At 34.5% G+C, this 24,024-nt stretch overlaps 1 protein-coding gene across 6 annotated transcripts in view; it reads left to right on the forward strand.

Moving 5' to 3' along the window:
* LOC122023420 (serine/threonine-protein kinase EDR1-like) overlaps positions 1–24,024 on the forward strand; it is a 41,993-nt gene that overhangs the window by 4,388 nt on the left and 13,581 nt on the right. For 4 of the 6 annotated variants that reach the window (XR_006123119.1, XM_042581513.1, XM_042581515.1 and 1 more), the window contains exons 2-8: positions 7,792–8,173; positions 8,291–8,494; positions 10,034–10,225; positions 10,338–10,597; positions 15,494–15,619; positions 15,759–15,836; positions 16,884–16,979. Coding sequence is in view for 5 of the 6 variants with exons in the window: in XM_042581513.1 (XP_042437447.1) it covers positions 7,928–8,173; positions 8,291–8,494; positions 10,034–10,225; positions 10,338–10,597; positions 15,494–15,619; positions 15,759–15,836; positions 16,884–16,979 (1,202 nt within the window). In the remaining variant the exon portion in view is untranslated. Of the gene's footprint in view, positions 1–7,791; positions 8,174–8,290; positions 8,495–10,033; positions 10,226–10,337; positions 10,598–15,493; positions 15,620–15,758; positions 15,837–16,883; positions 16,980–24,024 lie in introns of those variants that run through there. The other 2 variants (XM_042581516.1, XM_042581517.1) reach the window with 2 other exon arrangements.

A 24,024-nucleotide genomic window follows, 5' to 3' on the forward strand; every position in this document is an offset into this window, starting at 1 on the left:
TTCTATCCAGTTGTTACCAATAAACCAACTTATATCATTCAACAATGATGTTAAAAAGAAGATAAAAGATAATCTAATGAATTGTTTATCTTATTATTACTGTAGACCACCCATTAGTTTGTATTTGTACAAGCCGGAAGCAAAAACTAGATATGAATGAATCAATACCAGTACGTCTCTTTTTGGTCTTATTGCACTGTCTCATGGGTTCTGAAAACAACACTTATTCTAAAAAGTTAAAAAAGAATATAAAGTATTAACTGAACTATTTATACAAAATGAAAATATATTTGATACATTCAAATTATAATTTGTTTTGGGAAAACTTTAAAGTACAGCTTATTTTTTTTACATTCTGTATAAATTAATATATAAAAGTTGATACAAAAAATAAAAAACTTTGAACTATATCTAATTGTTTTATTTTGAAAAGCTTGTTTTTTTATTGCTGATCAAATTTCCCATGATTCATTTCCTCTTGTATGATTAATAAAAAGAATTAAATGTCATGAGCGTACAAGCCACGTTATCATGATCAGGGACCACTTCATCTTCTTCTATGATTCTCATTTTAATGTAGAAATAGATTGATAAATATATCTACTTAAATAATAAGAACTAAAGTTTTAGCATCCTTTATCAACTTTGACCTCATTTCTTCAACAATCAACATGGTATAAGAGCCATGTTTCTCTTTACTCTTATTCTTTCTCCTTAAATTTCTTCAGCCTTTTTGAAGAGTTTTATCTGCTTCAATGCCACCACCTCCTTTCTGCCTTCTTCCGACGTTATTTTAATTCTCTCTCTCTCTCTCTCTCATTATGTTTTTCTTCTCTTTCTTACGTACTTTCCTTTTTTTAAAAAAAAATCCGCTGTCACCTCCTCCCTTGCTGTTCTCTTATTGATTCCCTTTTTATTCTTGTTTTCTTTACTTCCAACTTCTTCCATTAGCCAAATCCTCCATTGTGACAACTCCCCCACCACAAGCATCCATGTGGTGCGAAGCAACAACAACAGGCCTTCCCCTTCTCATAGCTTCGTCCTTTATTTCTAACAAGCAATAGAGATTTTACGGCCGCCACAAGCCACTCGTTGAAGCTCCTCCTCGCGGTGCCTTCTTTCTCCTCCTCCTTTCCATGCCTTGCTCTCCTATCGTCTTTCTTTTCCTTTTTATTCTTCTCCTTTGAGCCACCAAAGCAAAAAAAAAAAAAACGCCATTCTCTCTTCTATTTCTTTTCTCTATTCTTTCGTGACTTCGTCTTTGCCTTTCTCTCTCTCTCTTTTTTTTTTTTTCCTTTTTGTTTTAATACTCTTGTTTTCTTCTTCTTCTTCTTCTAGTTTTAATTCTTCTCTCCTACTATTTAAAAGATCGTTGTATCAATTTATTCAATTTCAAATCAGTTTACATGCCCTGTATTTAAAGATATACAAAGGAACTAAAAAAGGAATAGCTAATTACAATTAATTAAATTTCCTAAAAACTACAGATTTGTACAGTTTGAATGTTCCTAAGATCATGCCAATATCTTGACAGATTTATTTTATTTTCAACACTTTCTAACACTCCCCCTCAAGTTGGTTTGAAGATATCTTCCATAGTCAGCTTGCCAATCAAATACTCGAATTATTTCTATGACAATCCTTTAGTGAGGATATCTACAACTTGTTCGGTAGTTGGAATGTAGGGCATACAAATCAGACCATTATCCGGTTTTTCCTTGATGAAGTGCTTATTAATCTCAACATGCTTTGTTCCGTCATAAAGAACTGGATTGTGTGCAATGGAGATGGCTGCTTTATTGTCACAATATACTCTCATAGGCAATGAATATAAGACTCTCAATTCTTCCAATAATCTCTTGATCCATATTGTCTCACAAACACCAAGAGCAAGAGCTCGAAACTTAGCTTCAACACTACTTCTAGCCACCATAGGTTGCTTCTTGTTATGCCATGTAACCAAATTACCCCCAACAAATGTACAATAACTGGAGTTGATCTTCTATCAGTGACACTTCCAGCCCAATCTGCATCGGTGTAAGCTTCGACTTGAAGATGTCCATGTTTTCTAAACAATGGACCTTTTCTTGGAGTTCCCTTTAAATATCTTAAAATTCTGTAGGCTGCATCGAAGTGTGTTGGACTAGAGAGTGCATAAACTGACTTACAATGCTAACTGCAAAAGCTATATCAGGGCAAGTATGCGAAAGGTAGATAAGCCTCCCAACTAGTCGTTGGTACCAATCTCTTCCACAAACTTCTTCAGGTTTGGCTGGTTGGAGCTCAATAGTAGACTCCATGGGTGTCTCATCTTCCATGCAACCTAGTAGACATGTTTCCTTGAGAAGGTCTAGAACATATTTCCTTTGTGTAACAAATATACCCTCTTTGGATCGTGCGAACTCCATACCAAGGAAGTATTTCAATACTCCTAGTTCCTTGATCTCAAATTCATTGGCAAGCACTTCTTTCAATCTTTTAAGTTCAACATGATCATCTCCAATTAAGATTATGTCATCCAAGTAGATGATCAGGATGGTAATCTTCCCTCCTTTAGAGCATTTGAAAAACATGGTGTGATCTGCTTCACTTTGGCAATACCCCTGACTTTTAACAGTTTTCCTAAATCGCTCAAACCAAGCTCTTGGTGATTGCTTAAGTTCATACTTCATAAAGAGATTTCTTTAAGAAACATACTTTATTTCTGCCATATGTTTCCTTGAATCTCGGTGGCAACTCCATGAACACTTCCTCATCTAAGTCTCCATTTAGGAAGACATTCTTCACATCTAATTGGTATAAAAACCAATCAAAATGTACTACCAGAGAGATCAGAACTCAGATTGAAGTTATTTTTGCAACTGACGCAAAAGTTTGATAATTAATTCCATATGTCTATGTAAATCCCTTAGCTACAAGTCTAGCTTTGTACCTTTCTATACTACCATCAACTTTGCACTTAATGGTAAACACTCATTTGCAGCCCACTATTTTCTTTCCAACGGGTAAGTCAACAACCTCCCAAGTATCATTTCTTTGAAGAGCATTCATCTCTTCTAGAACTCCTAACTTCCAATCCTGGTGATCTAGAGTTTCTTGGATGTTTCTTGGCACAAACAGGTGAGTAATATTTGAGGTAAAGGCCCTATAATTGTTGGAAAGCTTATGATACGACACATATTTAGCAATAGGATGATTAGTACAAGTTCGAACACCTTTCCTAATGGCAATATGTATATTATTATCAATAGGAAGCATGGTTGCTGGAACAGGAGAATTTCTTATAGAATTTTGAGTGTCTAATTGGCTCGACTCCGGAAGTGATGATTGAACTTGCCAAGGGATAGTTGTATGATCATCACCCTTTTGATGAAAATGTTCCTGCTAAAAACATGAAACTCAGGCAAAGGATTAGGAAGCTCTGGTAGTATTTTCCCCCCCTTCCGAAAATCATCTACACTTGACACCAATAAACTAGGGTTTTCTTTATTTTCATTAGTTAAAACTCGTGTCTGTTGGTTTATTTCAGAATTTTGGTTGAATTATGGAAAAAACACATTCGGCATAGGTACAGATGTATGCCAAAATTGATCTTCACTCTTTTCTATCTCCCTCGGAAGATCATTTTGTTTAAAGAAGGGTTCTTTTTCCCCCAAAAAAATGACATCCATACTAACTAAATTTTTTTTGTCTTTGGATTCAAACATTTGTATCCTTTTTTATTAGGAGCATAGCCAAGAAAAATCTACTTATCAACCCTTAGATCAAGCTTTGAACACAATTGATTTGGTATATGGACAAAAACAGCACAATGAAATACCTTTAATTGCAAATCAGAAATGATTTTATTTTCAGGAAAAATATTTTTCAGACTCTGCAAAGGTGTTATATAATTTAAGATGCGTGTTGTCATTCTATTAATAAGATAACTTGCTGTTAGAATTGCATCCTCATAAATACTTTGGAACATGCATAGAAAACATTAATGCTCGGGCAACTTCAAGTAAATGTCGGTTTTTCTTCTAGCTAGTTCATTTTGTTGAGAAGTAACACAACAAGTGGATTGGTGTTCAATGCCTTTCCCTTTTAAAAACACCCCCAAACATTCGTTAAAGTATTCAGTACCTTTGAAGAATGTTTATTTTGGTTTGAAACTGATTTTTTACCATAGTGTGGAAATCTTTGAATAACTTTTCAATTTCAGATTTTTCACTCATCAAATAAATCCAACAAAGTTGAGTATGATCGTCAACAAAAGTAACAAACCATTTTTTCCGGTTGAAGTTGTAATTTTTGAGGGACCCCAAATATCATTGTGAATCAAATAAAATGGTCTTGATGCACGTTAAGGCCTTGACTTATATGAAACTCAATGACTTTTTGATAAATGACAAACATCACAATTAAAGGAATTGCAATCCAACTTCTTAAATAAATTGCCAAAGCATAATTTTTTCACAAATAGAGGTAGAATTAGAACAACCACTTAAGTCATGAGCTTGTTTATCGCAGGAAGAGTTGTCATCAAAATAGTAAAGACCTTCTAACATCCTAGCACTGCCAATCATCATCCCAGAATTTTGGTTCAAAAATTCACAGTGGGAGTCAAAGAATACGACACGACAATTAAAATCTTTCGATAACTTACTAACAGATAAAAGATTGGAAGAAAGTTTAGGAACATGAAGAATGAAATTCAATTCAATTTTTTCTGAAATTTTGACTGAACCTGTCCCTGCAATAGGTGAAAAACTCTCATATGCAATTCTAACTTTTCTATGGCCAGAGCAAGGAAAATAAGATTCAAATAAATCGGGTAGATTTGTCATATGATCTGATGCACCCGAGTCAATGTTCTAAGGTGTGGAATTTAAGGTGCTGGATAGGGCTTTAGAAATATTACCTGATTGTGCAAGAGAACCACTAGGAATACCAGATGTCGGATTAGACTTAAGCAGCTTCAAGAGTTGATCCACCTACTCTTTGTGAAGAAACTGGCCTCGACTTCATTTGCTAAAGGAGTCCTAGAGTTGTTTTTGTTACCAGGTTTGATGCCTTTCAAATTTACTGGTTTCCCATGAAGTTTCCGGCAAGTATTTCGAGTATGGTGTGGTTTATTACAGTAATCACACCAAACTTGAAGTTTTCCTTCAGTTTTCCACTGATTACCGTTTGACCGAGCAATGTTAGCATCAACAACCGTTAATGCTGAGCTTTCAAGGGATCCACCAATCCCCTTTTTGCCCAGCATGACATTTTGACAACTTTCCTTGCACCGTAGTTCAGAAAATACCCCTCCAATGGATGGAAGGGCTTGTTTGCCAATTATTCTACCCCTTCATCAAATTCAATATTCAATCCTACCAAAAATTTATAAATCTTGTTATTCTCCACCATCTTCCGATATTGAATGTAATCTTCAATACTTTTCCATTCATAATCATCAATAAACATATCTAAGTCCTGCCATAGGCCTTTCAGGATGTTGAAGTATCTCATAACACTATCTCCCCCTTATCGAATCTCTCCAAGATGCAATTGCAACTCATTAACTTGTGACTTGTTGCCAAGATTAGAATACATCTTACAAATATTGTCCTAAAACTCGTTGGCAGTGAGGTAGCACATGTAGTTGGCACTAATGTTTTCCTCCATAGAATTGACCAACCAAGCCATTACCATGGAATTCTTTGCATCCCACGTTGCAAAGGTTGGACCTGTTTTTGTAGGTGCTTTAGTTTCGCCAGTGAGATATCCGATCTTTCCCCTCGCTTGGATGTACATCCTAATTGATTGAGACCACCTCAAAAAATTACCTTCATTGAGTCGGATTGTGGTGATTTGAACATGATGAGACTCAACATGAGAATTCTTGGTTTCAGTGGTTTTAGAAGTCACAATAGGAGACGAATTGAGAACTTTAGACATGGTGAAAGAAAGAAAAGAAATTAGCTGCTAGGGTTTTTAAAAAAGACAAGAAGTAGCTCTGATACCAAAAAGATTGCTGTATCAATTTTTTCAATTCCAAATCAGTTTACATGCCCTATATTTAAGATATACAAAGGAACTAAAATGGGAAATAGCTAATTACAATTAATTAACTTTCCTAAAAGCTATAGATTTATACCGCTTGAATATTCTTAAGATCATGCCAATATCTTGACTGATTGATTTTATTTTCAACACTTTTCAACATATTTCTTTTGCCTGCTTAATCGAGTTCTCAATTTCTCAAAAGCAGTAGCACATCCCACCTCCTCTTCTTCCTCTTCCTTTTTTTTCTCATAGCAAGTGCAACATCACTTTTTTTTTCCGTATTTCAAAGACAACAAACTCCTTCCTTCTCTTTGTCTTCCTCTCATTTTCTTCTCCTTCTACCTCTTTAGCAACAACCGCTTTGCAAGCAGTCTTTCCTCCATCAAGTATTGCCTCTTTTTGTTTTTAACCATCTTCTAGTTGTCCAATAGCAAGCTTATTCTAAGTTTTGCTCAGCATACAACAACAAATTTTCTTCCTCTACTCCAGCATGTTCAGCCACCAAATTGCAGCTGCTCTTTTTCCAACGATTAGATTCCAGCCTTCAAACAGTAGCTCCTTATCTCCTTATAGTTGTCTTCTTTCATCAAAGGCAAAGTTCAATAGATCTGTCGTATCGTGTTGATCATACTAGTAGTCATTGCTTTAGAAGATTTGATTGGTCATTGACAATCAAACTCAACGTTCAATATATTCCCGTTGAGTTTTTCAGGAGTAATTACGACAAAGATAGTAGTTCAGGAAATTCAGAAATTGGTTTCAATTATTGATGACTTACCATATTTGGATTGCAATCACAACCATATTTATCATCATTTCTATATTTGTTATTACATAGTTATCGTAATATGTTACCATATTTATCATAATATGTTACCATATTTATCATAATATTTTTCCATATATTATTTTGACCATCTGTATAAATAGGCTTGTTAGCATATGACAATTATCGATAATAACGAAGCAATCGTCTTCTCTTTAGTTGACTCTCTATTTTTTTCTTTTCTATGTCTTTGTGCTCTCGTGTTATGTATTTCAACACTAATCAACCAAATTTTACATTTTTAATTTACAAACAAAAATGAGATTAAAAATCAGCTATTATCAAAATTGAAATGCTATAAACAGAACTTAGATATATAACATTAAAAGGCCATTCTAAGATCTAGCAGATTGATTCACAGTTGTCATTAAATGGATGACTTCCAACATAAGTTGGGATGACCATTAGAGAAGGCTTTCTTCAGTTGGCTTGGCCACCAAAAGTGTGCTCAATTGCAAACTAGTGGTCTCTAGGGTAAGCAGTGACCACAGTGCAATTAATTCAGGTGGTTTAGGTAGGGTTGTTAGGTAGGTTTTAGCATTAATCTGTTTCATTAAGTTTGTTTACTGGAATATTTGATATGGTATATTGATAATGGTTAGGAACACAGCTCGGACAATGTGTATCACAGTATAACCACACTGAATGCATGATGGTTCAATACCATTATACAAATTTGAAAATTCTGATGTTAATTAGAATTTTAAATAATTCTCCTAGACATCAGTTTCTCTTGTACTGGTTGAACTAATTGTTTAACTTGCAGGCGATCAGATTTATATTTACATGCATCCTCTCACCTTTTACTGTTACATAAGGATGAAATTTAATTATAATGAGAAGAAAATTTTGTGATAATTTGTTTGTAGTGACTTCTTTTAATCTGCTTGTGGAGATCTTTGCCTAACTCAACTTTTTTACATTTCTAGGTTTCAGGAATAATGGTAGTAGACAATTTAGACAAAAAATTCCTTCAACATACTTGGTGTTACTTTGTCAACAAATTTCATTTATGGGGTGAGAAGTAAGAAGCAAGGCACTATCATATGTTCTATTCTTTGAAAAATGGAGTTGTCAGGTGATTCAGAACGATCTGAATCAGGGACCTCTAATGCCGCTTGGTGGCCTTCTGATATTATAGAAAATTTGAAGTCTGTTAGTCTATCTCCTCGTGAAGACACATTGACTACTGAAGCCTCTATATGCAATCTGAAGCATTCTCAACACTCGCCAAAGGCAGCTTCTCAAATTTTGTGGTCCACTGGATCTTTTTCAGGATTAATACCTAATGGTTTCTATTCTATCATTCCTGTGAGAAATAGAATCTTATATTCATATATTTTACTTTATTGGATTATGTTATTTCTGTAGTTTATTTTGGTTCCTTTGACCATCTGATAATCTGTTTTTATTATTCAAATAATGCAGGATAAGAAACTTATGGAGCTTTTTAACACTATTCCATCTCCAGATGATGTGTATTCTCTTGGTTTGGAAGGGTCTAAGGCTGACATAATCCTTGTCGACTTTGACAAGGACAAGAAACTCTCCATGCTAAAGCAGTTAAGTGCAGCAATGGTGAAAGGATTACATGCAAATCCTGCTTTAGTAATAAAAAAAATTGCTGGTTTGGTAAGTTCTATGTTTCTTTCTTTCTTTTTTTTTGCCAATGATATGGGAGCTCTTGAAATGGAAAAAATGACATTGGGAACCTATTTTTTTGGGGAAAAAACTTGTACAGCCTAGACTACATCCAACACGTTAAATGAGTTTGCTTTGATTGTTCTTATAGCGTAGATTTTTTGTTTCAAGATAGCACAAAGAAGTTTTTGTTTGTCCTCCAATTGAATTTTCTCACATTTAAGATGCTATCATTTTAGATGAATCTTATACTTATTTTATTGAGAGCAATGTTCTAACTTATGTGAAATATTTCTCTTATTCTTAGAATAAGATCGGCATTAGGATGAGATAATTCAAGAGTGGGAGCTAATTTTCACGAATGAAAGAGATAAAAGGAACTCAGGATTTCTTTTATTGAAGTTTTTAAATTGCTATCGTAATTTAGAAAACAGAATAATGAACATTCCATATCTATCTTCTGGATTACTTTATTGTACACAAGGCAGCTATTTATGTAGAAAGCATAGTAAACTATTCAAAAGAAGTTATATTGCCGCCAGTGGCAGAGCCACTTTAGGCCAATTGGCCCCACTTAAAATTTAAGAAAATGGAACAATGAAAAATTAAATTTTAAACCACTACAATTACATATTTGACACTATATGTCATATGACTATGGTAGTTATATAAACATTTGAATGATTTTATTTGGTAATAAATTTAATTCATTAATATGATAACATAATTTACTTTTTTTTATTTAAAATTATATACTCCCGCATTGCTTTAGAATAGAAAATTTTCAGGTTGTTGAACTAGCTGCCACTATTGGCTAGAGCTGCATAAAGTGCAACTTAGCTTAATAGCTAGTGTTCTAGAAAACTTTATCACAAATGGATTGATCTCAAATTGTCATACTCAGTGTAGCAAAATATATGTCCAAATTTAAAAACTTATAAAGATATTGTAAGGAAGAACTAAGTTGAGCCGCATTCGAAGCCAAAAAAATTCAAAGAGAAGGAAACTTATATTCATCTGCTTCAATAGAAAAAATCTATTATAAATCTGTAAAGATTGAATGCTACTTCAAGTGTAAGAAAACTGCAGGGGGTGATGCTACCATGAACACAATTTTCCAAAGAAAAAAAAAATGAAGCAGTATATAACTCAAAGAGATTCCAACTATAGAATAACATCCAAATCCCTTCACTTAAAACGTTCAAACCTTTAATTGAATCACATAACTTAACTCTGAATACAAATGATGCATTTAGAGTTAAGCCATGGGAATTTTCTTTAGAACTTATTTAACCTCATTCTATATAATATTGTGAACAAATGTAACAAATCTGTGATTCCTAAATTATCATAATTTTTGGTCTCTAAATTCACATCATTGATAGAATGTTTATCAAATAGTGTATAAAAATTATTTTTTTTATCTTTTCTTAATATCATTATCATCAACATAATCCTTTCCTTATGCATATTTCCTAATATCCTACCTTTCTCATCTAACAATGCTTTATTGCTAATTCCAAAATTCAGGTTTTTGACTTTTATAAGCGTCCAAATTCAGAGATCACTACTACAAAAACTTCGACAGATGATATTTTTCATTCATTGGATGATAGAAGCATCCAACTTCTGGGGCATATCAGGCAAGGCTCTTGTCGACCTCGGGCAATTTTGTTTAAAGTCCTAGCAGATGCTGTTGGTCTTGAGACCAAACTCGTGGTGGTAATGATAAAAATTCATTACTATTTTTTTTTTCTCTTTGTACGTAATCTGTGAATTACATAGTTTTGGTGTCTTAAGATATCTAATGGTCACTTTGCCAATATTTGTACAGGGTCTACCTAGTGATGGTGGTACTGAGTGCATAGATTCATTCAAGCATATGTCTGTGGTAGTTGTGCTAAATTCTGTGGAGTTACTTATAGATCTTATGCGTTATCCCGGACAGTTAATTCCATTTTCAACCAAAGCCATATTTATATCTCATATTTCTGCAGCAGGGGAGAGCGATTCCGCTGAGTATGATTCTTGTGATTCTCCCCTTGAACCAAACAGCCCTTTATATGGGCTGTCTGACAAAGTTGAAGCTTCAGGGTATGCTGTTTCTAGTGAACTTTTTTTATTATGCAATGCCCATTTTAAGTGGTGAATACTCGTTGAAGCTTAGGATGTTTCTTAGTGAACTTAAAAGATATTTTTTTTCCTGTAGTGATGAACATTTTGTGATGAAAATTTGAGATGATGTATGCTTATTGTTTTCTGTACATGCAAGTATATTGATTATTTAGTCCACTTCAAGTGATATCATGTTTTGTAATTCCTTTGTCCTCTCGGAGCGGTGTGGTGGTTGAGGCATGCGGTGTTGCCACATCGTATATTGATTATTTAGTCCACTTCAAGTGATATCATGTTTTGTAATTCCTTTGTCCTCTCGGGCGGTGCGGTGGTTGAGACATGAGGTGTTGCCACATGGTATATTGATTATTTTGTCCACTTCAAGTGGTATCATGTTTTGTAATTCCTTTGGCCCCCACGGGCTGGATCAGCTGGTTAGGTGCCTGCAGCTTGCCAATGAAGTCGTGGGGTCGAAGGTCGCCAGTTGCACACGGGGATAAAACCCTGGTCTGCTGCGCCAAAAATTCCTTCGACCCCCAGTCATCTTTCCTGCCCAGCATTAACCGTGATTTACTCCCTCTCGAATCTTGTGGGGCCGGGGCCAGGGGGCCGCTAGGGTGGCGGTTCCACCTTTTGCCAATGTTTTGTAATTCCTTTGTCCCCTTGGGGCGGTGCGGTAGTTGAGGTATGGGATGTTGCCACATGAGGTCTTGGGGTCGAAACTCGGCACATCTGAGCATGCCTTTCCCCGTGCCTTGGTCACTTGCACTAATGGCTAGTAGTCAACCGTGATTTACCTTCTCCGTGTTGGCCTAGAAACATGTTGGCGGAGGCACTGGGGGCAAGCAAATCGCCTTTTGCCACATGTTTTGTAATTCCTTTATTTTTATAACAAATGTCTAGGGGTTTAGTTTAGCCAAGTTAAATTTGACATTTTTTTCCCACTTAGCATGCATTGACCTATTGAAGCTTCTGATTTCCTCAAAATTTGCACCAACAGATCATGCCCCAAGGATAACTGAATGCTAACTTGTGGTCAGGTTAATGTAGGATAGAAATGGGAAATATTTTGGATATCAATTCATAAGTATTTCATCTTTGGGTTATTCTTCCTCACTGAACATCCTACACTAAAATGTATGTTGGCGTTACTTGTTAGTAAGAGGGAACCAATTAACCCAGGATCTTCCTCCTGGTTATAAACAAGAGGATATTTGGGATTGATGTTATACTCATATCCTTGTATTGTAGTTTTCTATAACGAAATGGTGAAGTTTATTATTTTTTGTTATAATTAATATATACATGTATTATAGTTAATGATTAGTCCCACATTGGGCATTATGTCATTGATATTCATGTCATAATCTTGTGTGGGTAATAATGATTCTCCATATGACAATGCAGTAGGATTTTATTCCTTGCAAGTTGATAGAATGGATGAATCTAGAGTTTATTGTTTAAGGGGAGGTTTGGAGTTTGTTGTGTCACAACCTTTCCTCTCTTCCATCATATGTTCTGTCTTTTTTGGTGGCTCTTCTGCATCCCCTTCCTCCACACCTATTGTTGCCACATCAACCATGAGTTTGGCCCCCAGAATTTCACATGGATATCAATACTATATTTTAATCTAATTAATTACATCTAGACATAGTATCTAAATAACTTTAGTATTCTAACCTGATCAGTAACTAATGGCTGACATAGATATCTGAATAACTAAACTTTACTATTAATACTTTATAAGTAATTTTACCCAACCCTGGCTTAATACCTAATTCATAACACCTTAACTGGTAAATAAATAGTACCTCTTCACGTCCCTCACCTCTCACATAATCCTAGTTCCACCATCAAAAGCTCTCAAAACCTTCTAAGCCACTAACAGTATAGTTCCATGAACAATTGTTGTTGTCTACTTTAGAATGTTTGCCACTTGCCGCTCAAACTTCGTTCACTTGTTGCTTAATTGTGCTGTAACTTCCCTACATTGTCTCTTTTGGCCTACTTTTACCTTAGACATATTATTAACAATGTTTTTCTCACAATTTTCCCCAATTTTAGATCTAGTATCTTTCCCTTCTTCATTTCTGTATCTCTTGTTCACATTATTAGGAAAAAGTAAGTCAATTTTTAAGAACTTAGCTGATTCATATGCTCTTTGCCTGTTTCTTGTTGTATACTTTAATCTCCACACTTTGCCAAACCTTAGACTTTCTGATACTTGTCTTGCTATATTATGCATCATCTCTCAGGGTTCTTCTCAGATGTTCAAGGAATAAAATAAATTAAGTTGTAATTGATTGATCTTGATCCAATAAAATGATCCAGATCAGAATTAATAGAATTTTAAAACTAAGGTGTCCGTGTTGATGCCATCCTCTTTGTCTTTGCCTTCAATGATAATCATGCAATTGCCCGCAATTACCTAGAGTTCCTCTTTCCCATCAATGTCTTGTTATTAGGGCAGTTTACTAAGGAAATTTAAAATCAAATCGAATTGAAATGCTTACAAATTTTGAAATCCAAATAAAATTGAAATGGTTAAGATTCTAATGGAACACGGTGCACTTTGGTCGGTTAATAAAAAAAATAAAATGATAACTTTTTACTCTTTAGGTCATCTAACCAAGGTGTATGAAAATATTCTCATTAGTGCTTTAGACGATCATGGATTTAGCAAGGTTCCAAGTAGGTTCTACTTCCTCCCCTCTGCCCTTTTGCGATTTTGGTTTCTAGCTTGTGAACACAATTTTGAATGCTAACTCATAGTGAAAACCAAAAATGCGTGATTTGGGTCCTCACAATTACTTCATGTTCATAGTGGCTTGACAATTTCTTCCTCTATTTGTGTCAAACAATACCACCTTGACACATTTTAAACAACACTTCTTGTTTTGATTGGGGAATGAATCACTAGCTCGAAATGAAATTTAAACTTTGCTTTTAACTCTATTAATGAGAGATAAGAAAGATGATTTTATCATTTTTTGAAGGTGACATCAACTAAGTTCAAGTCTCTTTTTAAGGATTTTTTTTTTTTAAAATTTCAATCTAGGACATTGCATCATCAAGGCAACCAATGCATTAGTTTCCCTCCAAGGTTATAAATCTCAAGCGGTGTTAGAGTTTTGGTTTTTGACCTGAACAATGCAATTTTAATTTCATGTTGTACTGTTGGCACATGGTGTCTGTGGCAAACTAGAAGTGAAGGGAGGAAAGCAACGAAAAAGAAAAATAAGGAAATATAACTATATACATAGGGGCATTCCATGTGGATGTTTCGACCCCCGATTGGAATGGTATAGTTTGATCACCTTGTGCTCATACTTAAGACTCTTTGGCCATTGCATTGAAGTATGCCGAGATAAACTTAGATGAGTTTATTTATTTTTAATTAGGGTTGTAAACACGTTGAGCTGAGCCGAACGGTAAGAGGCTCGAGCTCGGGCTTGGTTCGTTATCTCTAAGCTCGAGCTCAAGTTCGATTCGAGCTTTAGTTCTTAAGCTCAAGCTTGGCTTGTAATAAAATTAAATAGCTCGAGTTCGGCTCAAGCTTGACTAAAAAAAAAGCTTGTTTAAAAATTAAACGAGTTTAGTTCGAGCTCGTTTAAGATAATTAGCTATAATAATTAATAATATATTATTATTTATGTGATATATAATAATAATAATAATAATAATAATAAACGAGCCTCTTAACAAATATATTCGCGAGCCTCTTAATGAACACGTTTGCGAGTCTCTAAACGAACATGTTTGCGAGCTCACGAACCAAATATTGAGTTCGGCTCGACAATGTTTTTAAGCTTGAAATCAGACTCGAGCTCGGCTCGTTAACTTAATCAAATGAACTTGAACGAACTTTTTTTCGAACTGAGACTCGAATAGTTCATGAGCGGCTTGGTTCGTTTACACCCTATTTTTAATGTCCTTTTACGTACCTATTAGTTTTACTTATAGAAATTGGACAAAAATAATTTAGATAGCCAATTGAATAACATTTTACTTAATTGTATTGCGTGAATAATCGACACACTTCACTGTGTTAAAGCATATCAAGATGATTTGGAAGAGGTTTACATGTAATCCTCATTTAGTTTATCTTCTGTTTTTATTAGATTATATGAATTAGTAATTAAAAAAGGGATTTTCATTATTTTTTTACTTCAGTGTTGAGGTTACTTAAATTAGTGTTGAGATGAATTCATTTGAGTTTTACACCTATAATCTTATTCCACTTAACTTAGTCACTTTTGAAAATTCAATTATAGAAATTAGATAGTCAATTAAATTAAGAGTATTTGAGAAACAAGCTACAAGAAATAATGAAAATTCATCTTGACACATCTTATAGTGTGCCAAGGTAAGGCACGACATGATACTTGTGGATGCGATTTTAGCACAGGAGACACACATGAGATTAATCGTGCCTATTAATATCAAAGATTTGGTAGTTTACCGAAATGATATGTTTAACCTTGCTACTAGGTAGGATCCTATATTTTAAACCATGGCTCCATCTTCATCATCTTTGTTATGCATGTTATTTGTTTATTTTTTCTATTTCTAGGACTATTTTTAGTTTGTGTAACAAGCTAAATGTGGATCAATATCTATTTCTAGCATGAGAAAGAGTGTTAAATGTTGATGTATATGTGGGCATTGGAGTTAATGTTTATTCCTACATTGGATATTACGTCATTAAGTGCTTTGCTGTCCTATATTTATGGGTGATTTTTTTTATTAACAATACAATAAGGATTTTGTTCCCAGCTGTTTTATTCTTTCTTATTTTGCTCTTTTAGAACTCTTTCCAGAATTATATGTATTAGTTGTCTAATGTATTCTATTATTGATCTTATTCTGATGCAGCAGTTCAGAAAATAGTGAAAGTTTCCATTTAGCGTCTCAACGGAGAGTTGAAACATCTAACCTACTTGATCATTCCCTACGTCGAGTTATGCTGAGATCAACTACTATGGCTGAGGGAAATTTAAGGCAATATTTTAAATTGAAATTGATTGCTACTGATTTTTGTGTCTCTCACTAAGTTCTCTCTTTTGTGACATGAAATGTGAACTGTATCATTCTTTATGTGTTATGCTTTGTTGGATGACTGAATGGGTTCATTATATAGTGAACCAGACCTCGCAAATGCTTTTTGGAGACGTAGCCGGAGGAAGGCTGTTGCTGGTGGACGTACAGCCAGTTCAAGGTTTTCATTCTTAAACTCATTAATGGCTTCATTACTTTTATCAATTTTCGCATTGATGAAGGTTGAGAAATTGTTTTCATTTAGTTTAGGTATTCATGTGTACATTGTAAAATTTCCTCTGTTTCTCTTTCACTATTTTCTTTAGCCTGACATAGAGTACATTCTGATTGGTGCACAATGCTATGATCGAGTGTGCATTGGGAAACAGTTATACGTTTAAGACTGTCATTTTCTGGTGAGAGAGACATGGACTGTCATTTTCTTCAATTATATGTTTAACAGTTATATAACTTTATTGGATTTATCCACCTTTTTTCATTGATGTCCATCAATAGTTATCAACCTAGGAGTAACCTATCACCTGTAATAATATTCAATTCCTATGGTTTGCTATTTTATGAGAAATTTTATAAGCATAAAAGGTATTCTTTGTTATCATTGTGATATAGGAAGACACCTTCAAAGGATTGGAAGTTTTTTTTCATTTTGCTAAGAATGGTTCGTACTACTTTTTTTTTGCATCTGCCTTGTTGTTTATGTTTTGAAGGATTTTGTTTTTAGGGTTTACCACATTTCCTCAGTTGATATTATTTTTTTCTTGATAAAATATCCTTAGTTGTGATTAGGCAAGGCTAAAACATGGGAATATATTTTCTTTTAGCATCTTGATCATTTTTGTATATTCAAATCATGCAATTGATATATGAAATTTAAGCTCCTGTTTGTATGCCTTATTTTTTTTAACCTTTTAGGCAATACAGATATTATGGATTATATAGGTTGTTGGAAAAATGTAGTATTATACTTCTCCAAAATGCTTAAAAATCTTTGGTAGCAATACCACAATAGTCATCCTTTGAAAAATGGTATCTAACTAATATATTCCTTGTATTGCTCCATTTTTTTTCTAAAAATAATCAGTATCTTCTTTTGCTTTCCTCCGGGATCACAACATTCTTTAACATGCTTGTAACATGAACATTGTTCTTATTAATCACCAAGCTATCAAAATCTTTGAATTACAGTGTCTTGTCATTGTACTTGCAGTCCAGAGCATCCCCTATTTAGGGCACGAGGGCGGTCAATGCTTGGTGGTGATAGACAATCATTTAGAGCATATGCAGATGATGTAATTGTTTCAAGGTTTCTAAAATCTCTTAGTCTCGTCTCATTTCAGTTATTTGTTTTTCCTTAAACACTTTTGTCTTGTTTCATTTGGGTTCTTTTTTTCTTTGCTACTTTTTCTGCCTATCTAAGACTCTGAATCTCACATTCAACATTAATGAGCTAGTGCTACTCAAATAGAAATTGTATTTTTGGTCTTAATTTTCTTAACAATAGAATTTGATGTTTTTAAAAGCATATATGTGTGACTTATGAATGGGCACACATGCAGAGATTATCTTATATCCTAACCTTTGCATATCTAGGTTCCCTTTTGATGAAAGCCTCTCACCATCTGACAGACTATTTTTACAACAAACATGGTGAACGTGCATGCTTATAATGTTGGATACATTTTATGGTAACTCTCATGGTAAAAAACTCTTTTAATTCCTGCCTGCCCGGGTAAGTACTGGCAGTGATACTTTTCAAGAAACAACTCAAAATAATTTTATAGAAGTTTAGAAACATGTAGTGCCATGAATTTCAAGATTTTCAAATTCTGTTCCTCATATTGTCTCCTCTACATCAATTTACCAGGATAGAGATTCTATGAATGTAGCAAGCAATGAGATTTACTTCCATACTGTCATAAACAAGTGACTCAAACTTGTAAACAGACAAAGCTTGGACCAAGTTTGTCTCAATATCCATGACATAACCTAAGCAAGTTTGGTGGATAGTCACCATCGTGTGGCCATTTGCTGCTCTAGATGAGCTCCAATGGACATCCAGCAGCTAGTTCAGACATAAGCAGTGGGTTTGTTTTCTAGCTATGGTCCATTTATACTAAATTTGACCTTTGCATCCTTAAGAAATTCCTCTTATTTTCTTCATTTCTTCTTATTAGTTTGCTGCATTGTGCCTTATGCACCGAGAATGATGTTTTATTCTACACTACCCAAGGGGAACAATGCTACAAGCCCACAATGATAAATGACATATACTTCAACTTCTCAAATGCTGTTTGAGACAGCTTGCAACACTCATCCAACTCTCTAAAACCCTCCTACATTGTCTTCCAGAAAGTTGCAATTTCGTGTCAAGCTTTACCATGTTTTGCCATGAGTCAGCATCAAGTATACCAGTTTGGCATATCAACTAGGACAAAGATCAACATCTCGATCCTGCACTTTGTTAGTTTACATATAACTCTATTGCAATAAAATAATCCATCAAATACAAGTCTCTGCAAGGTTTTGAATTATGTTTTTTTATTGCAAAGCAAATAGTCACGCCAACATTCTGCCAAGAGGTCTTTTTTTCCCCTTGGAATCTTTGAAATCTCATTAAGTACCATTTGGGACTCAGCTAAAAGTCTCTAAATATACATCCAAATGACTCCAGAATTCTCCAAAATTTCCAACAAATGATTCATAAGACAAAGAGCTCAAAACATTGGTACAATACTTGAGAGGTCTTATTTTTTTGGACCACTATATTTGGATATTTTTGTTTAATGGAATTTAAATAAAAATAAACTAAAGATTAGAAAAGAGAACATACAGTTAAAAGGATTAGAAAAGGTAAATCCTATATGAAATTGATGAAACCACAATGCAATTTGATTGCATTCCTGATGTACAAAAAACTTGAGTTATCATGTTTGTTTTAATTTTATTTATGACAATCTGATTAGTTTGTTAGATCTAACCTGTATGCAAAATGCTTGAATTTAACTAGTGTTACAATCTCTCACTTAGAACTTGTTGTCGCCGTCAAGTCCCAAAGTTGAACTCGTTGCCCATAAATTCTAATTGGTAGCATAGATTCATTGATGGCTCCATCGCCATACACGTTGCCATTTCCAACACCTCAATAAAAAATGCTTAACCACTAGGTCAAAATGCTTTATTAAATTAGGCGGCCACATCTCCCTCAATGCTTTGTTATCTATGTCAAGGCCAAAGTCAAATTCATAGCTCATAAGCATTTCTAATTAATAGGGTAAATAATGACCAAAAGAAAATGAAGGAGGAAGACTAAAATCTACTTTTTATTCATACAATAATTCAGATCTCAATACATAGTTAGATAGAAGAAAGAGTACAAGGCAATATTCTAAAATAAGGAAATAAAATAAGGAAATATTATAATCCTAATAATTACCAATAATTACCTTCCTAAATTTATTTCAATTAAATAAAATCATGACATATTTAATCTAATCAAATCATGCCTAATTTATCGACACTCCCCCTCAAGTTGGTGCAAAAATGGCCATCATGCACAACTTGCTAACTTGTGTTTCAAAGAGTTGTCTTGAAAGACCCTTGGTCAAAACATTTGCAACTTGTAGCGTGGTTGGAACAAATGGAGTGCAAATTGTTCCGCCTTCTAGTTTCTCATTATAAAGTGTTTATCAATTTCAATGTGTTTCACTCTATTGATTGCTACGTTGTTATCACAGTATAGCTTCATAAGAAGGCTTATTGGTCTCTTTAGTTCATGCAAAACTCTCTTTAGCCAAAGAATCTCACATACTCCTTGAGTCATTATTGCTCTAAACTTGGCCTCTACATTGCTTCTGGCTATAACACTTTGCTTCTTACTTCTCCGAGTTTAGACGTTGCCCCACACAAATGTGTAGTATCTTGAAGTTGACCTTCGATCAATAACATAGCCTGCTTTGTTTGCATCTGTATATACTTCAATGTCTCTTTTCTCATCCTTTTTGAAGAAAAGTCCCTTTTTAGGTGTTCCTTTTAAATACCTTAGGATTTGGTACACTGCATCTAGATGTTCTTCGTATGGAGAATGCATGAATTGAGTGACCATGCTCACTACGAAAGCAATGTCTGGGCAGTATGAGACAAGTAAATTAGTCTCCCCACAAGTCTTTGATATCTTATTGAGTCTATACCATTTTTTATATCTTCTAACTTCAATTGGAGTATCTGCTATCCTGCACCCACTCATCCCCGTTTCTTTTAAAAGACTGAGAATATACTTTCTCTGAGACACCATAATACCTTTCCTTGATCTTGCTATCTCCATTCCACGAAAGTACCTTAGTTGACCCAAGTCTTTAATCTCGAATTCCTTGGCTAGGTTTACTTTCAATCTGCTCATCTCTTCTATATCATCTCTAGTCAAGATTATGTCATCGACATACACGATCAGCACATAGATGTTGTCTTTCTTAGATGTCTTTGTGAATAAAGTATGATCAAATTGCCCTTGAGTGTAGCCTTGACTTTTTACAAACTTTGTGAACCTTTTGTACCATGCTCTCGGCAATTGCTTTAGTCCATTGAGAGATTTTTTTCAGCTTACACACTTTTAACCAAAACTGATCAGAAAATCCTGGAGGTGCTTCCATGTAAACCTCTTCTTCTAAATCACCATTTAGAAACACATTCTTCACATTTAATTGATTTAGTGGCCAATCGAGATTTGCAGCAACTGATAATATGACTCGAATAGTGTTCAATTTAGCCATTGGAGAGACTGTTTCAGAATAGTCTACTCCGTACGTTTGCGTAAAGCCTTAAGCAACCAAACGAGCCTTATATCATTCTAGGGAACCGTCTGAGTTGTACTTTATGATGAATACCCACTTACATCCAACAATCGATTTACCGTGAGGTAGATCAACCTTCTCCCAAGTAGAATTCTTCTGTAAGGCTTTCATTTTCTGAAAAATTGCTTCTTTCCACTCAGGTATCTTTAGCGCTTCATGAATATTATTTGGAATACTAACACTGTCGAAGTTGGGAAACAAAAGCACAATAAGAAGAAGATAAATATTTATAAGATACAAAATTCAAAAGTGGGCGTTGTGTGCATGACCAAACTCCTTTCCTTAGGGCAATAGGAAGATCAACTTGACTTGAGAAATTTAACTTAGACATACATTGGGTTCTATTGTTAGGGATCTTTGAGTAATCATTGATATCCTCATGATTTTTCCTCTAATCAAATTCTTGGCTTTGTAGATGGACAATGTCTTCTTTTCTTTGAGCCCGACCTTCCCCTTTTATAAACAAGACCTTTAAACCGATTGTTACTCTTTTCTCTCATGTCATTGTTTTGAAATGACACAAGTTTAGGTTCTTCCTCGAAATAACAGGTTAAGTCCGACTCATTTAAACATTCATCTTCCCTATTATGCCCCCACTGAAGAAGAGAATCGTAGTAAGATTGCCTCTCAAAAAAAGTGACATCCATGGATACCAAATTTTTTTTGAAATTGGATCAAAACATTTGTATCCTCTTTGATTTGTAGGGTACCCAACAAAGATGCATTTATAAGATTTTGGATCAAGTTTAGAACTTCTTGGGTCATGATTGTGAACGAAGACAATGCTACCAAAAATTTTTAGGGAAATATTTTTGAAGAGCAGAGAGTTGGGAAATAATTTTGAAAGGTTTTTATCAGAGTTTGAAAATATAGTATCCTTGTTGGTAATCTATTTATTAAGTAGCTGTTAGAATCATATCACCCCAAAGACACTTTGGAACTTTAGTATGAAAATTTAGAGTCCTTGCAACTACGAGGAGATGCTTATTTTTTCTTTTAGTCACTCCATTTTGTTGAAGAATGTGAATACAAGAACTTTGATGAACAGTTATTTTCTCAGCAAAAAAATTCCCTAGTAATTGATTGAAATATTCTTTCCCATTATCCCTATGAAAAATTTTAATCTATGTTTGAAATTGTGTTTGAACTATATTATAAAAATTTATGAACATATTTCCAACATTAGATTTATTTTTCAAAAGAAATACCCAAGTCATTCTAGTATGATCATCTATAAATGTGATAAACTACCGTTTTTTAGACAATGTTACTATCCTAGAGGGACCCCAAACATCACTATGTATCAAAGTAAATGGTGCTGGTTTTTTATACGGTTGTAATGGAAATACTGAGCAATGATGTTTAGCTAAGTCACAAGATTCACAACTAAATGATGAAAGACTTTTATTTAAAAATAATTTAGGTAACAATTGTCTTAAATATTGAAAGTTTGGATGCCCTAAACGATAATGCCATAACATAATCTCATTGTCATAAGAAGCAGAAATCGAATTGAAATAGGTCTTGAGGTCTTGTTTGACGAATGTTGATCCAACATTGAAGATGTAGAGGCCATTGTTCTATCTAGCATTGCTAATCATCTTCTCCGAGGCTAAATCCTGAAATTCACAATCAGAGGATAAAAAAAAGCACGACAGTTAGGATCAAAGGTAAGTTTGCTGACGGATAACAGATTATATGATAAATGAGGTATATGCAAAATATTTTTAAGGAAAAGGAAAGGAAAAACAATGACAGTCCCTTTCCATGCGATAGTAGCAAAGGATCCATCAACAATTTTAACCTTTTATTCCCTGCACACGGTGTATATGAAGGGAAAAATTGTGATACGCCTGCCATATGGTCGGTGTCACTTGAGTCTAATATCTAGGAACCAGTTGATTTTGTGCTGACAATAGAAGCTATAGGGAATATACATGTATGTGCTAGAGAGCAAGAAGAATTAGAATTTCTAATAGTGTGAGATTGAAGCATTTTATACAGGTGCTCTATTTGATCCTTTGTGAAAGGAAGAGATTTAGAGGCCGATGATTACTGTCCAGAATCAATACCACTTGTTTTAAGGGCCCGAACACCACCATTAGTAGCTTTAAAGCTGCTGCCTAACTTCCTATTATAATTTGTTGGTTTGCCATGGATTTTCCAGCATGTCTCCACAATGTGCCACGACTTATGGCACCTTTCACACCAACGTTTTGACTTATTGCCTTCAAAACTAGTCCCTTTGGTGACAAGGGCAGATCCCTCACTCTCCACTATCTTTGGTTCTTCAATTCCTTTCAGCATCACTTGGCGTCGAGCCTCCTCTTGACGAATCTCTGAGAAAACTTCTCTAATGGTAGATAGAGGTTTTTGTATCCATCCCCAAACTTCATCAAGCTCCTTATTTAAACCTGCCAAAAACACAAACACTTTGCTTCTCTCTACCTTCCTTTTATATTGAATACCATCATTGGTGTTTTCCCTTTCCTCTTCTTCAAATAAATCTAGTTCCTGTCATACAGTCATCATTTCATTGTAATAGGTAGTAACATCTCGGTTTCGTTGTTGCATTCTCCACATTTGAATATTTAATTCGAATAGTTGAGAATGATTCTCCATATCAGCGTAGGTTTCACATACCGCTTCCCGTACATCACGAGTTGTTGGTAAGAACATGAAAGGTTTGCCAATGATCGGATCTATCGAGTTAATAAGTCAGGCAGTCAATAAAGAATTCTCCGAGCGCCATTATTTGTATCTTGGATCATTCAAAGCTGGTGGCTTTATTTCTTCGTTCAAATGTCTGAGTTTCCCTTTACCATCAATCACCAAGCGCATAGATTGAGCCCATTCAAGGTATTTTTTCCATTGAATCTATGTATGGTGATTTGGAGGGAATCAGACAAGGAGATATTTGAATTTGGTTGGTTTCCTCGTTCCAAGGATGGTGTGACTCGCTGGTGGCTGATTTTGAGTCTTCACCAACCATAGCGGCTTTGAAATTCATAACCGAGAACTAGGTTCTGATACCGTGTAAATAATGCACCAAAAGAGAATGATGGAGGAAGACTAAAATCTACTTTTTATTCATACAATAATTCAGGTCTCAATACATAGTTAAATAGAAGAAAGAGTACAAGGTAATATTCTAAAATAAGGAAATATTCTAATCCTAATAAACCATTAATTACCTCCTAAATTTATTTCAATCAAATAAAATCATGACATATTTAATCTAATCAAATCATGCCTCATTTATTGACAAATAGTTTGTCAGATCTAATGGTGGCTCCACCATTGTGAAGGTAGCCCTCCAACACCTCACCATGCTTAGGATTAAGTTTGCACTGATACAAATTGTTACGATTCACTTAGGAGAAAGAAATGATTATCAATTTAGTAAGCAAGTTAGGTGCCATACTATTAAACTTTTGAATATGCACCATTTGAAATTATTCAATGGATGGAAACACTTAAAAATATGGACACGTGGAAAAC

This window comes from Zingiber officinale, chromosome 9B (assembly GCF_018446385.1).
Source record: "Zingiber officinale cultivar Zhangliang chromosome 9B, Zo_v1.1, whole genome shotgun sequence".
Classification (NCBI taxonomy): domain Eukaryota; kingdom Viridiplantae; phylum Streptophyta; class Magnoliopsida; order Zingiberales; family Zingiberaceae; genus Zingiber; species Zingiber officinale.